This window comes from Dryas octopetala, chromosome 6, assembly GCF_963921425.1.
Source record: "Dryas octopetala chromosome 6, drDryOcto1.1, whole genome shotgun sequence".
Classification (NCBI taxonomy): domain Eukaryota; kingdom Viridiplantae; phylum Streptophyta; class Magnoliopsida; order Rosales; family Rosaceae; genus Dryas; species Dryas octopetala.
In genome coordinates this window covers 1,761,892-1,774,395 of record NC_141371.1, presented here as the reverse complement: position 1 = coordinate 1,774,395, position 12,504 = coordinate 1,761,892, and the positions used below count along the sequence as shown (strand labels likewise).

General features: G+C 36.8%; 4 protein-coding genes across 4 annotated transcripts; 3 read left to right on the top strand and 1 right to left on the bottom strand.

The window, feature by feature from the left end:
• Window positions 1–2,858: 2,858 nt before the first annotated feature.
• LOC147280867 (Calcium-binding EF hand family protein) lies at window positions 2,859–3,369 on the top strand. The gene has a single exon (XM_086248929.1). The coding sequence runs from the start codon at window positions 2,859–2,861 to the stop codon at window positions 3,252–3,254; it is 396 nt and encodes a 131-aa protein (XP_086105055.1). The 3' UTR covers window positions 3,255–3,369.
• A 1,694-nt stretch (window positions 3,370–5,063) lies between these two features.
• Window positions 5,064–6,252, top strand: LOC147280866 (uncharacterized). Its single transcript, XM_086248948.1, has one exon. It carries the CDS (start codon window positions 5,167–5,169, stop codon window positions 6,154–6,156), a length of 990 nt encoding a protein of 329 aa, XP_086105074.1. The 5' UTR covers window positions 5,064–5,166; the 3' UTR covers window positions 6,157–6,252.
• Window positions 6,253–6,844: 592 nt separating this feature from the next.
• LOC147280865 (adenine phosphoribosyltransferase-like protein, putative (DUF2358)) lies at window positions 6,845–9,334 on the bottom strand. The gene is made up of 8 exons (XM_086248643.1): window positions 9,210–9,334; window positions 8,967–9,109; window positions 8,491–8,597; window positions 8,271–8,336; window positions 8,086–8,168; window positions 7,499–7,545; window positions 7,262–7,340; window positions 6,845–7,157 (listed from the first exon to the last, which is right to left on the bottom strand). Exons 1-8 carry the CDS (start codon window positions 9,261–9,263, stop codon window positions 7,068–7,070), a joined length of 669 nt encoding a protein of 222 aa, XP_086104769.1. The 5' UTR covers window positions 9,264–9,334; the 3' UTR covers window positions 6,845–7,067.
• A 744-nt stretch (window positions 9,335–10,078) lies between these two features.
• Window positions 10,079–11,361, top strand: DRT102 (DNA-damage-repair/toleration protein DRT102). Its single transcript, XM_086247784.1, has one exon. It carries the CDS (start codon window positions 10,173–10,175, stop codon window positions 11,076–11,078), a length of 906 nt encoding a protein of 301 aa, XP_086103910.1. The 5' UTR covers window positions 10,079–10,172; the 3' UTR covers window positions 11,079–11,361.
• The last annotated feature ends 1,143 nt before the right edge of the window (window positions 11,362–12,504 follow it).

Sequence of the window (12,504 nt, the reverse complement as noted above, 5' to 3'; positions counted from 1 at the left end):
CTTATTAGTTTGAATTCCAACAAAACCACTGAGTCTGCATGTTGGCTAAAAAATGGAAAAGAAAAGTGTGATAGATGATAGAGGAAATTATAATATATGTACATAGAATGATAGAAGTGACTTGTACATTTGTAATAGCTTTATGTCTAGTGAGCATCACTACTTCCATGCATGGAAATTGTACCATGTTACATGGTCCATGTATGTACTAAGATGTAAAATAAGTTGTTTAGGCCATAAAAACTCAAACCTCTCAAAATATATATAATAAAGTTCTTTAATTTCTGGCATATATGCCTAACGCGGTTTTGACAAAAAAAATATCATGATTAGATAGCTATAAGCCTATATATATATATATATAAAACCTAATTAGGCTGATTTATTGTATGGTTGACTAGAAAATAAATTAAACTGAAAAATGATAAAAATTCAACATACATCGTGTACACATAATTAATACCCGGACCATATATGTGCTCCTAAAGTTCTAACAGATTGAACCAAGGATTTGATTGGTCACATGGTGAGCTGGGGAGTTAGGTTACAGTACGTATATCTCTTTGTACAATTAACCTTATTCAGATAACTAATTTTTAATTTAATATATATATATATTTTTTACATTGTTGAAGAAGTATTAATTGGGAAATCCCTTTCAGAATTATTATTATTTTTGCAACAGTTTACTTTTTGTTCAATTTGGTAAGTTATAATTATAATGACCACTGCGTACTTTATGTTGCACGTACTTAGTTATAATGACCACTATATATTCTTCAAAATATATGATAATATTCCTTGGGGTGCATCTAGAGCCAAGTCGATCTGTAGCCGGCCATTCTTTTTAGACAGGTTTGAGCTCATAATCAAGTAATTAGTGCATGCACTAATTATTTTACTCTTTTGATGTAGAAGTATAACCTAGCTTGATGCGATTCTCTGAATTTTTTTGAAGTATTTTATGTTATTTTAATATTCCAAGTGATCTACATTTGGGAGAAATTTCTTTCCTTTTGAAAAATTGATGTAATTAACACTCTTTTTTAATTAGGTGATGCTTCGTGCATGACTTTCTGTTTTATTAGTAATAAAAAAAGAATATGATTAACATAATTAATGCATGGAAAGGTACTATCCACATTTCAATATTCCTTGTTTGACTAGTCGATGTTGAATCCATGAATGCCGTACGCATAACGGTCAAAAATATACGAAAGTGTGACTGCAAGGCTCAAGCCAAAAACCAAACAAGTACTTGGGATTCTTTTATTCTTTTTATTTTAAAACAAGTGATTGGGATTGATGCTCCCAATGGCAAAGAAAATTAGATTGGGGTCCAATAAAACTTTATAGGGTTTGAACTTTGTACATCATATAAATATACATTAATCTCTTAAGTAATTTTAATTTTTCATCTTGACCATGGCTAAAAATTAAACAACTCCCAAACCAGTTTTAACTTGCAAATAGTTTGGCAAATTTCATTCATAAATTCATAACTTGGAGTTGAGTAGTCTGGGTAATGTGACATATTCGATTTTCCCACCTTCTCTTGGACCCTTTCTTGTTTGATGATTGAGTAGGTAATTTTAGGTTTCATAACGTTTGTATTGTTCATTCTTGTTAATTTACTTTTTGAGTTTGGAATTTTATTTTTTATTTTTTTTAAATGTAGATTCAGATAACTTATATCATTAGCCAAACCCTTTTTTTAAAGAATATTTTATTTCATTTTCTATTATACTTAATGAAATCAGTCATAACCTAAATTAATATGCTTTTACAATTCAAGTAGCCTCCAAGCGACAACATTGCTGAATGCTGATCGATCAGCATTACAATAAAACGACTTTCTCTCAGTAACAACTAACAATCATAAAATTATTTATTTTACTTATGTTTGGTTTTTTGTGCATCCATGTTTCATTTTCTATTCATATGATGCTATTGTTTTTGTATTTTTCTAATTATAGGCACAAACATGTCTCGCTGTTCGAAACTAAAATGCCCACAGATCATCTGCTCTGGTAATGTTAACAGCCATTTGATTTAATGAAATGGTGGCTGGGGCACTATACTACCAATGATTGGACAACAAAGAGGAATTACTGTATATAATAATTATAAAGAAAAATGTTAAAAATGCATATGACAGATGGTTAATTTTTGAGTGATATATGTTCCAAATTAATTGGTATGGATCATTTGAATTAGGTGTGTTAATTGGGATTGCATGTGTGATGTTTGGGGGTTAGGGTACACATATATAAAACAGTCCACATGCACACATATGTACAAGTGTAACAAGTGGGATCCTATGCACTTAATTCTCTGTATTCTGATGAGGCCTAGCATTTAGCAACCAACCATGCAATGCATATATTTGACTTTTGACCTATATATAAACTTGATGAAGTCTCTAGTCTTTTTGGGCCATGGGATTTAGAATGTCCTTGGGTCAAGGCCTGTTTGTAAATGATGCCAAGATGAAAACCCAATTGCATGTTGAGCCTGAAATGTTTTGGTGGGTTGATCTCACAAATATGAGCCCAGAAACATATTCAAGACCCAATTCTAACCATTTGACGACATGTCGTTTTATTTTGGGCTATACGACGTGTCGTTTAAGCTAAAGAATGTGCATTTAAACAAGAAATGAGACTCCAATTCCAACCATTCCAAAGTCCAAACATTGGGCTGTGAAGGAATATCACACGCCTCCATTAAAGGCTCATCAACCACGTACGGGAAACCCCTAAATTTAGGGGCTAACCACTAACCACATCTATATAACTAAGCAAAGTCGACCAAAATAAATTAGTAACAACATTTGTTTTTTCCCTTGCAATTTCAAAATGTACATTGTTGCCGTGAATGACACCACGCTGATAAAATTCATCGAGGACACAAAGTCGTTTGAGAATTGCAGCAAGCTATGTTTTCGTGAGCTCGATACGAATAAAAAAGGAAAGTTATCGAGGGAAGAGCTTCGCGCAGGGTTCGGTAAGCTATTGCCGGATATTGGGTACTTGTCGCAGCCAAAGGAAGAATTGAAGGCTCTTCATGATGTAGTGTTTGATACATTTGATGCAGATAAAAATGGTGTGATTGATGGTGACGAGTTTAAGTCACTTTTGAAGGAGAGTATGCTTGCAATGGCAAGAGGTATTGGGGGTACCCCAGTTCTAGTGGCTCTTCAACCAGGCAGCCTCCTTATGATGGCTGTTGAACATGAACTGCCTAGAAACTAGATCATCAATATTTATTAATTCTAAATATTGATTTTGATGCTTGAAATAATCAATATTAGGTAAAGATTCATCTGTGTTTTAGTTTTTAAATTCCGGGATGTATATTTGTTTTGCATGTGGTATTGATATACTATTATTCTGGGGTTCTTGAAAATATTTGCCTGGGTTTTCTTCTTTAATTTACACTTTTTTTTTAAATATTGTTTGATCTTAATTTTACTTTATTTCATTATTTCTTGGCCTTTGAACATGTTATAGAGTTTTCCTTAATAAAGTATGCCAATTGTTGTATTCCAAATTCAGATTGATGTATTTAAAGACTTGAAAGTATATTCACCTGCTAAAAGGAAAAATGTGTTAGAAATTGTGGATCAAATATTAATTCCTTAAGGTTGTTTTCTAAACTTATGGAAATTTTTTAGTGTTGATAAACGCCCTCAACAAGAGCACAATAGTATCGGGCCAATCCGCAAATAGGTGTAAGATTTACATTTATGAAAGTCGAACTTAGGACTTCTTTCAGCAATATACTCAATGCGTGTTGATAATTAAGTGTTAATACATAAGTTAATTAAGTTTCATATAGTTCTCACCATATCATATATGTAATGCTATATTTAGTACATATATAGGGTGCTTTTGTGTCACACTAGAACATGCCATTATGAGGGCCTGCACTGAATGAGGTAAGGTATTAGAAATGAGAACCATAACACCCTTAATTGTTCTTAGATATTCCTTACTTTTTTTATAGAAGTAGATAAGTTGGATTGATGTTGCTGGTTTTGAGGAGGTGGATGCATGTATGGGTTGTAGTTATACTACATAATAGATATCTTGGAAGTTGGAAGAGGACCAAAATGACAGCCATGCAACCCAAAAAGTTCAAAAGAAGAATGACTTATCCATCTTGGCTAGGAACTAGGGATTTGCTGGGAATGTGCCTAACAGCATGCAACCCAAGACCTTGAGAAACTTATTACTTATTAGCCCAATAAATAAAATACACACTTTATCGATCAGCAATCAAAAAGCTAGATTAGTTGTTGAAAATCACAACCAAAAGACATTTGTCTATTGGAATGGGGGAATACATACTTTACTTTGGGTAATCTGCATTTTCCTGTGTTTTGTAATACACAGTCAATCTACATGCCATATGCTTTGTGGTCAACTTAATGTGTATAACATGATTCCCGCATAATAGTTTTATTTATCAAACAAGTGCTAACAATGGAACAATGAATTGAAATGGATCCACTGATGAGATGAGTGATAGGTGATGATCATCTGAGTACTCAAGGCTGATGCTACCATACAAAAGTAGTTGGTTGGGCCTCTCCTTTTCCCAAGGCCCCATCTTCCAAACTCCTTTTGAGATGGCAAAAGCAAGAATCAATATTAAAAAATGGACTTACCCTTTTCATTTTAAAGGTGAAATAAAATAAAACCCAAAGTCACTTGCAAGTTGTAACTGTGTGACCCAGAAGCCCCACCAAGTGCAACCCAGCTCATGAGAGAGAGAGAGAGAGATGTCAAAGGCGCAAATTAAGGAGGATATAACATGAATGAACTGTATGTGTAAGGCTTACCTAATGGTGCTGATGATTGTGATGGATGGGAGTCTTGAAATTTTCATCATTCAAGCTATATTGTAAGCACAAGCACACCTTTTGCCACACCTCCACACCAAAAGCCCACACCCCTTCTTATATTCAAAGCACAAGCACACCTAAGCAGTAGCAAAGCAGGTAGCAAACCCTCCCTCAAATCCCAAACTACCCATCAATCTCTCTCTCTCTCTCTCTCTCTCTCTCTCTCTCTCTCTCTCTCTCTCTCAACAGTCTTCCACAACAACTCATATAAACCACAGCATGGTTTGAGTACTAACAAAGCACCAAAATTGGACACCATGATCCCAGCATGTTTCAGCCACCCCAACACAGTACTCTCAAGCAGCAGCTCTCAAGTGCCCCAAAACCTCATCACCTGCATATACCAAACTCAGCTTTGCAACTCACCCACATATCTCACTCTCACTTGGTCCAAAACCCTCTTCTCTCACTCCCTAACCATACATGCCCCGGACTCTTTTTCCATCACCATCTCTCTCAACCCATCAACCTTCTCATTCTTTAGAACCAGACCAGGTTCCAAATCCATCTACCTCACCCACCACCATTACCAGAGAATCAAGCTTTACTGGGACTTCACTCGGGCTGGCTTCACTCACAACTCGGCTGAGCCCGAGTCTTGCTTCTACATGGCCATTTTTTGCAATGGAAAACTTCAATTCTTTCTCGGAGATCTTATGGACGAGTTGACTCGACGATCAGGGTTAGTTGTGACTCACCAACTCAGCCAACCGACCCTATTGTCAAGACGGGAACATGTGTTTGGGCGCAGGAATTATGTATCCCGAGCTCAGTTCTTGGGGTCCAAACATGAAATCGGCATAGAGTGTAGTGAAGGTACACTCAAAGTAAAAGTGGATGGAGTAACAAGCCTGATAGTCAAAAGGTTGGCTTGGAAATTTAGAGGCAATGAGAGAATTTTCGTTGGTGGAGTAGAATTCGAATTTTATTGGGATGTGTTCAACTGGGTAAATAATAATAACAGTGGTACTAATGGCAATGGGCATGGCGTATTTGTTTTTCAAGTTGGTGATGGTGGGGTGTGGCCAGAAATGGTAGGTCCTGAGAAGAGGTTGATGAGGAAGAGCTTGTCAACATCGTCGATGCCATCGATGGTCTCATTGTCTCCGTCGCCTTCGTGCTCGAGTGTGTTGCAATGGGCAGAGGAAAGCAGTGACGGGGGAAGGAGTTCATGTTCTTCATCCACTAGGTCATGTGGTAGTAATGGGGGGTTTTCTTTGTTGCTGTATGCTTGGAGGAGGGATTGAGTAGTATTAACAATGGATGCATTATGATCTGATAGTTTATTTATTAATCTAAATGTGAGGAAATGTTTGAACTTGGAAATAATCCTTTAATGTTGTAAATTTCTTGTGATTTTCCTTTGTGTATACATACCAGCATATGGAAAGAAATTTCAAAGTCATGAAGATATGACCTAACACAAAAAAGAGAATCATGAACAAAAGTGTGACTTGTAAGTTTTACTCCAGTATATGCAACAAGTGCATACACTGTTTACTGTTAAAGCCACTGCCACCACCTTGGATTCTCTAATAAACCATCACCTCATGCTCACGCGTACATATATTTAGAAAGATCCCATGATTCCCATCTAGTAGCCTTTGAATTTTAATGCCCTTTTTAAGTAAAAGCTTGGACTTTCTGCGGCACACCATGAGGAGCTCTCATTACCACTTTACTGTCCCTATAGTTTGTTTATGTCTACGAGACTATGCTTCTCTCCCGTTGTAATCATAACTACTAAAAAATTTGATATTTCCTTTTTCTGCTTAGAAAACAAATAAATAGGTAATAGATAGCAATTTTTCTTGGTAAGTGTTATGATAGTGGAAGCATGGTTTTCTCACAGCACATTGTCTGCATCTACTACAGAACAAAACATAAATGGTAGCGGAAAACAAGTCAAAGAAATACCAAAGACAATGCACCCACTAAAAGTAAGATCTAGTATTGATAGAAAGAAACTGTAGTCGGACTATTGTCATTTGCTGAGATCTAGGACTTCAAATAATGTTGGTGTCTTGCCATTGAATTACCGAAAAGATATCAGTAGTACACATGAAATAAGCATAATGCATTTTCAGTGGCAATCCTTCCTATTGATGCTAAATGTTATGTACCTGAAGCTCGTTCAGATTTCTAAGATTTATCACATTCAGTCATTGGACGTTCCAAAAGTAGGTGTGAATAGCTGGCCAATTGCTTCAATTGCAGAAACATTCCAACTCTCAGCATGTCGTACAACCTGTTAAACCAATAGCGGCAAGCACCCATTAATAACTGGAAAAAACACCATACATGAAGTAACAATATCCACATTGCAGCATATGAAAGCGCATTTATTCTCACTTTAAACTTATCATTCAAGTCATAGACCGTACTTCCATCAATGCAAATGAAAGGCCTCCATGGAAGCTTCAGGTAGGTCCTGCAGTCCAGAAAGCATATAGAGCAAAAGTATATTGAAAAGAATGACCAAACCATATCTATGTATATACATATTAATGCAATCAAACTTATCACACCAAATCAATGGTATGCTTTAGAGCCTGTGAATTATAAAAACAGACAGACCAAGTTAAGCACCTTAGTTTCCATGTTGCTAGCACAAAATTTGCTTCAGAATTGATAACCTGCAGATATTCATATTATCAATCATTTATGACCCTATCAAACTTATCAGTCATTACTGATCCTAGTGAACTTCTTGACTATGAAAAAAGTCATTAGTCATCACAAGAAAACTTTTAAGTGAGGAAGAACCCAAGAGACATTCCAAGAAAGAAAAATAGCCTACAATGCAACAATTTCTGCCAAGATCACAACCAGAAATTAATTATTCATCCACGGAGCCAGAATTAAAATCTAATATGTCCCTATAAAAAAAGTTGGATCAGTCAAAAGAATTAGTATGTAATCAGCTCAGAATTAAAATCTAATATGTCCCTATAAAAAAAGTTGGATCAGTCAAAGGAATTAGTATGTAATCAGCTCAAATTCTGTCTCGTGGAGACTACTTCCAAACACAAATCTGTCTGCTTTTGGCCTCAAATAAAGCAGAACGTCTTACATCATGTTGTATATTAACAAAGAGTTGACATGCTTAATGTGGCTATGATATATCTTCAATTATAGTACTGAAAGCAAATTACAGACTACTGAGTGATGACTACCTTCTCGATCTTTTCTAATCCAATTGACGGAGAGTCAAAGAAAGGAACAAGCAATTTCAAGTTGCGGGAATACAACTCCTTACCTGAACAGCCAATGAACAGCCAAAGATGAATGCATAAACAACAAGACAAAAACAGCCAAAAATATGCTAATAATAACTAAATCACCACCATAATTTTATTACCTTGAAATCTAATAGTTGGATCTTCAAAGATACAATCTTCAGCATAGATTGCAGAAGTGAAAATTCCTGTTTCCAATGAACAGTATAACTTCACATCATCATATAGACTAGAAAAAAGAATTAAAAAAAGAAAATCAGCATATTAACCATTCATCGATTCACCAAATGCTTTTTTCTTTATATTGCAACTAAAAATAGAGTTACGTATGCAACAAGGTACCTGTTACGAAATACGCATTCTTGTAATCAGATTTGAGAATCATTACAACATCATCAATGCCCGAAACTGAGAACTCATCTCTCTCTTTGCTACTCACTCTATCCAATCTGCAACATATTGATAAAATAAAGTTATGGCAAGTTATGAACAAATTTAACTGTACCCAAGGATATAGTATACGTCACAAATTGTGGTAATCTAAGATAAATAAAAAGAACGTACAGTCCTTGATAAGTAGATTGTACGATTTAGGATAGTTTGAAACAAACTACCAAACAATGATTTTACATTGCACCATTGGGTTCATACAGAGTTAATTCAAAGAAATTGTTTTAACCATAAAAATTTAAACTTTTCATAGTTTTACACTATTTCACAAACGATAAACAAATATTGAAAGCTTAAACTGTTGTGCATTTTCTGGGGAAGAAAACAGAAAATGAAGCGAGGGGTAAAATGGGAAATGGGAAAAGTACCTGGTTGTTTTGTTGAAGGAAGAGAGAAGCCTGAGAAACTCAGTGACTCCGGTCACTGCAATTTTCAAAATCTGTGGGGTTTGTCTCCTCTGATTGTTGTTGTTATCCGGTGCGGTTGAGCAGCATCGGACGCCATGGATTGCCTGCCAAACGAACGATGGTTATCAATGGATCACATCAACACAGATACATCAAGGGTCAGAAATTGAAGGGAATTGAAAGTCTGAATTCTATGTATGATACCGTGGGATGTAGTAGAGGAACCCGTACACTTACAGAGCCACACACTCCCGCCATAGTTTTTGGCGGGGGTTAGATTCACCCAGTCTGTTTGTTATACTAGAGAGAGGTGCACATTCTGTTTGGTTTGGGCCTGGGCTAATAAAATGCTAACGGAAGACTCAATGTTGGGCTTCAAAGAAATTTGTGCTATTAAGTATTAACGAAGTCGATTTGTATTATTGGAAAATTCGGACGAAATTGTAGAGTTAAAAATATTTAATTTAGATTCAAATAAAAAATAATAATTATATAAATACAAAAACCCATACAAAAGTAACAAAACCCCCTCAAAGGCTCAAACCATATGGACTATTTCAAGTCAGTTTACAATGTTTTAAAACTTTCAAATTAACACCTAACCTTACGAAAAAAGTACAAACTAAACATATAGTTAGTTTGACCGTTAGTTTGACCGTTAGTCAAACTATTCAATGCATATGTGGCAAATGAGGGTCCCATTTTTTTTGCTTTCGTGGACAACATATACGTTACATGGAGTAATGGTCCATTACTCCATTGGTCCATTAGATTTTGATCCCACTCACATTTGCCACATAGTTATTTAGCAGTTTGACTTACTGTCAAACTAACTGTGGTTTTAATTTGTAAGTTTTTCATAAATTTAGATATCAATCTGAAAATTTTGAAAGATCGTGGATTAACTTGAAATACTTCATATAGTTTGAGGGGGATTTTCGTAATAGATCCAAATAATTAAAAGGCATCTTTTTTTTTTTTGGCCTGGGAAAGGCATCTAAACATTTACAAAGACTTCGTTGGCTGGTTCTGGACAAAGAAAGGTCCAGATTATTCGACCAAAAAAAAAAAGGTCCAGATTCATCTTTGTTGTATTCCACACTCGCACTGATCACTCTCTGAAACACTCGCAAACACACAACAAGCCTTTGACTCGGAGAAGAAACAATGGCCGAAGCCAAAAGCAGCACACGCCCACTCAGAATCATAGCAGGGGCCGATTCCTTCGGTTGTTCTCTGAAAGACGATCTCGTCTCCCACCTCCGATCTCTCAACATCAACGTCGAAGACCTCGGAACCTCCTCCTACTACTCCATCGCCGCCGAGGTCGGCCGCCGCGTCTCCTCTTCCGCCGACGACGGCGTCGAGACTCGTGGCCTCGTCGCCTGCGGCACCGGCGTCGGCGTCGCCATCTTCGCCAACAAGTTCCCCGGCGTCTTCGCCGCCACGTGTCTCTCCCCCCCCGACGCACTCAACGCTCGGTCCATCAACAACTCCAACGTCCTCGCCGTCTCCGGCATGTCGACGGCGCCGGAATCCGCGATTGAGATCCTCGACACTTGGCTGAAGACTCCGTTCAAAGCGCCGTGTCCGGCGTCGGAGTCCAAGCCCTGGCCCGAAGAGATCGAGTCCTTTCTCGACAAGTCGCTCGACGAAATGCCCAAGATTGGATTAGGAGGAGCTGGAGAGAATGAATGTGCTATCTGTTGTTTGGTGAAGAAGCGGGAATTGAATCCCATAGATATGATTCCAGGTGGGTCGATGAAGATAGTGAGAGAGAGTCCTACATCGGCAATAGTGAGGTTTAAGGCTGGGAGTGTCGAGCCTGCGCATCACCACACGTTTGGGCACGACTTGGTGGTGTTGGAGGGGAAGAAGAGTGTGTGGAATTTGACCAACAAGGAGAGGTACGATCTGGGTGTTGGGGATTACTTGTTTACTCCAGCTGGGGATGTGCACCGAGTCAAGTACCATCAAGATACTGAGTTTTTTATCAAGTGGGATGGCCATTGGGACATGTTCTTTGATGAGGATCTTGAGGCTGCTAACAAGGCTATTCAACAAGGGGATTAATGGGTCTCAGTGAAACAATCACTATGACTTGTTTGTTGTGTTGAAGTTGAAGATGATGAAGCTTATGTAATAAAGTATTTTGGGCTACTGTAATGAAGGATCAGCATATGGGTATCTGTGAGTCTATTACAAAGTACTTTACTATTCAGCAACTATGTGTTAGAATAATAAATTTATGTGCTTGATGTAGTCACACTTATGGTGCTTTGGTTTGATTTACCTGCTCTTGCTCTGTTTTATTTTTTCTGTTGATGGGAATCATGGGATTGTGTAGCTTGCTATTTTTTCTGCTCTTGCTCAGGTACCTTGTTGCTGTTGTTTTAGCTTGCTATTGATGGGATTTTGCTTATGTAATTGCTTAACATGCACAAACCATCTTGGTTGTTGATGGAGCATCTGGCTAGTGTAAGTACTCCTCACTACCATCTTTGGGTCATTCTGGCTTGTTGTAACTTGTAATGAAGATATACTCAAAATTAAATTATTCTGAAGTGAACAAAAGATCAAATGAGTGGTTGATGGTGCTAAAAATGAGTTAATTAATTTGTCTTATTAGCTGTGAATATGGATGATTAATAGGTTCAAGCTTTCATTATACAGTATTCGATCTCAGCTTCTTACTTTATTATAACCAAAGATATTGATACATAATTTTTTTTTTTGGCCACTGATATCGATACACAATTAAAGCAAATGAAATTGACATCTTCCGAACTACTGCGTACGCTGATACATTTCTTTGCTTGCTAGCTGACAAACGTCACAAACTATAGTATTAAACTTAAATGATGCACTGGTTATTTGATGGGTTGCATTGTTGTTTTTCTTTTATTCACCTACATGTCTCTTTGTGGTGGAAATATTGGAGCTTCTGAAAATTTGGTAATTTAGTTCCAGAAAGCTTTGCAGACAACAGGATCATTCAACTACATTAGCAGTCATACTAACTTTGAAGTGTACGGATTCCGACTTCTAGGACTGGCACAATGAAGAGAAAGACAAGAATGTTAATATACCTAATTTCTGAACGAAGCATCCACGACTAATTTCTCAATATGTTACAGATTATATTATATAAAATGCTTTTTTATTGGCCACTCCCAATTGACCATTGAAAATATTGGGCCTAGTCAGTAGGTTCTAAATGTTGGCTTGTCATAAAAATGGGTTGGTTCTTGTGTGTTCTTTTCTATGTTGTCTGAAATGAGTCCTTAAATAATAGAAGTAATGTACACAAGATGGTCATCCAGTTCCTCTAGAAGTGGTGCAACCATATATAGTAGGAGTGTAAGACACATTTGAGTATTAAAAAAAAAAAAAAAGGACATTTGTTTCACTTCGAGATATATTCAGCAAACAGCATCATTAAAGAGAAGATAAGATTTCAGCCACAAAATTTTTTTAACCCATGATTACTTCACCAAAA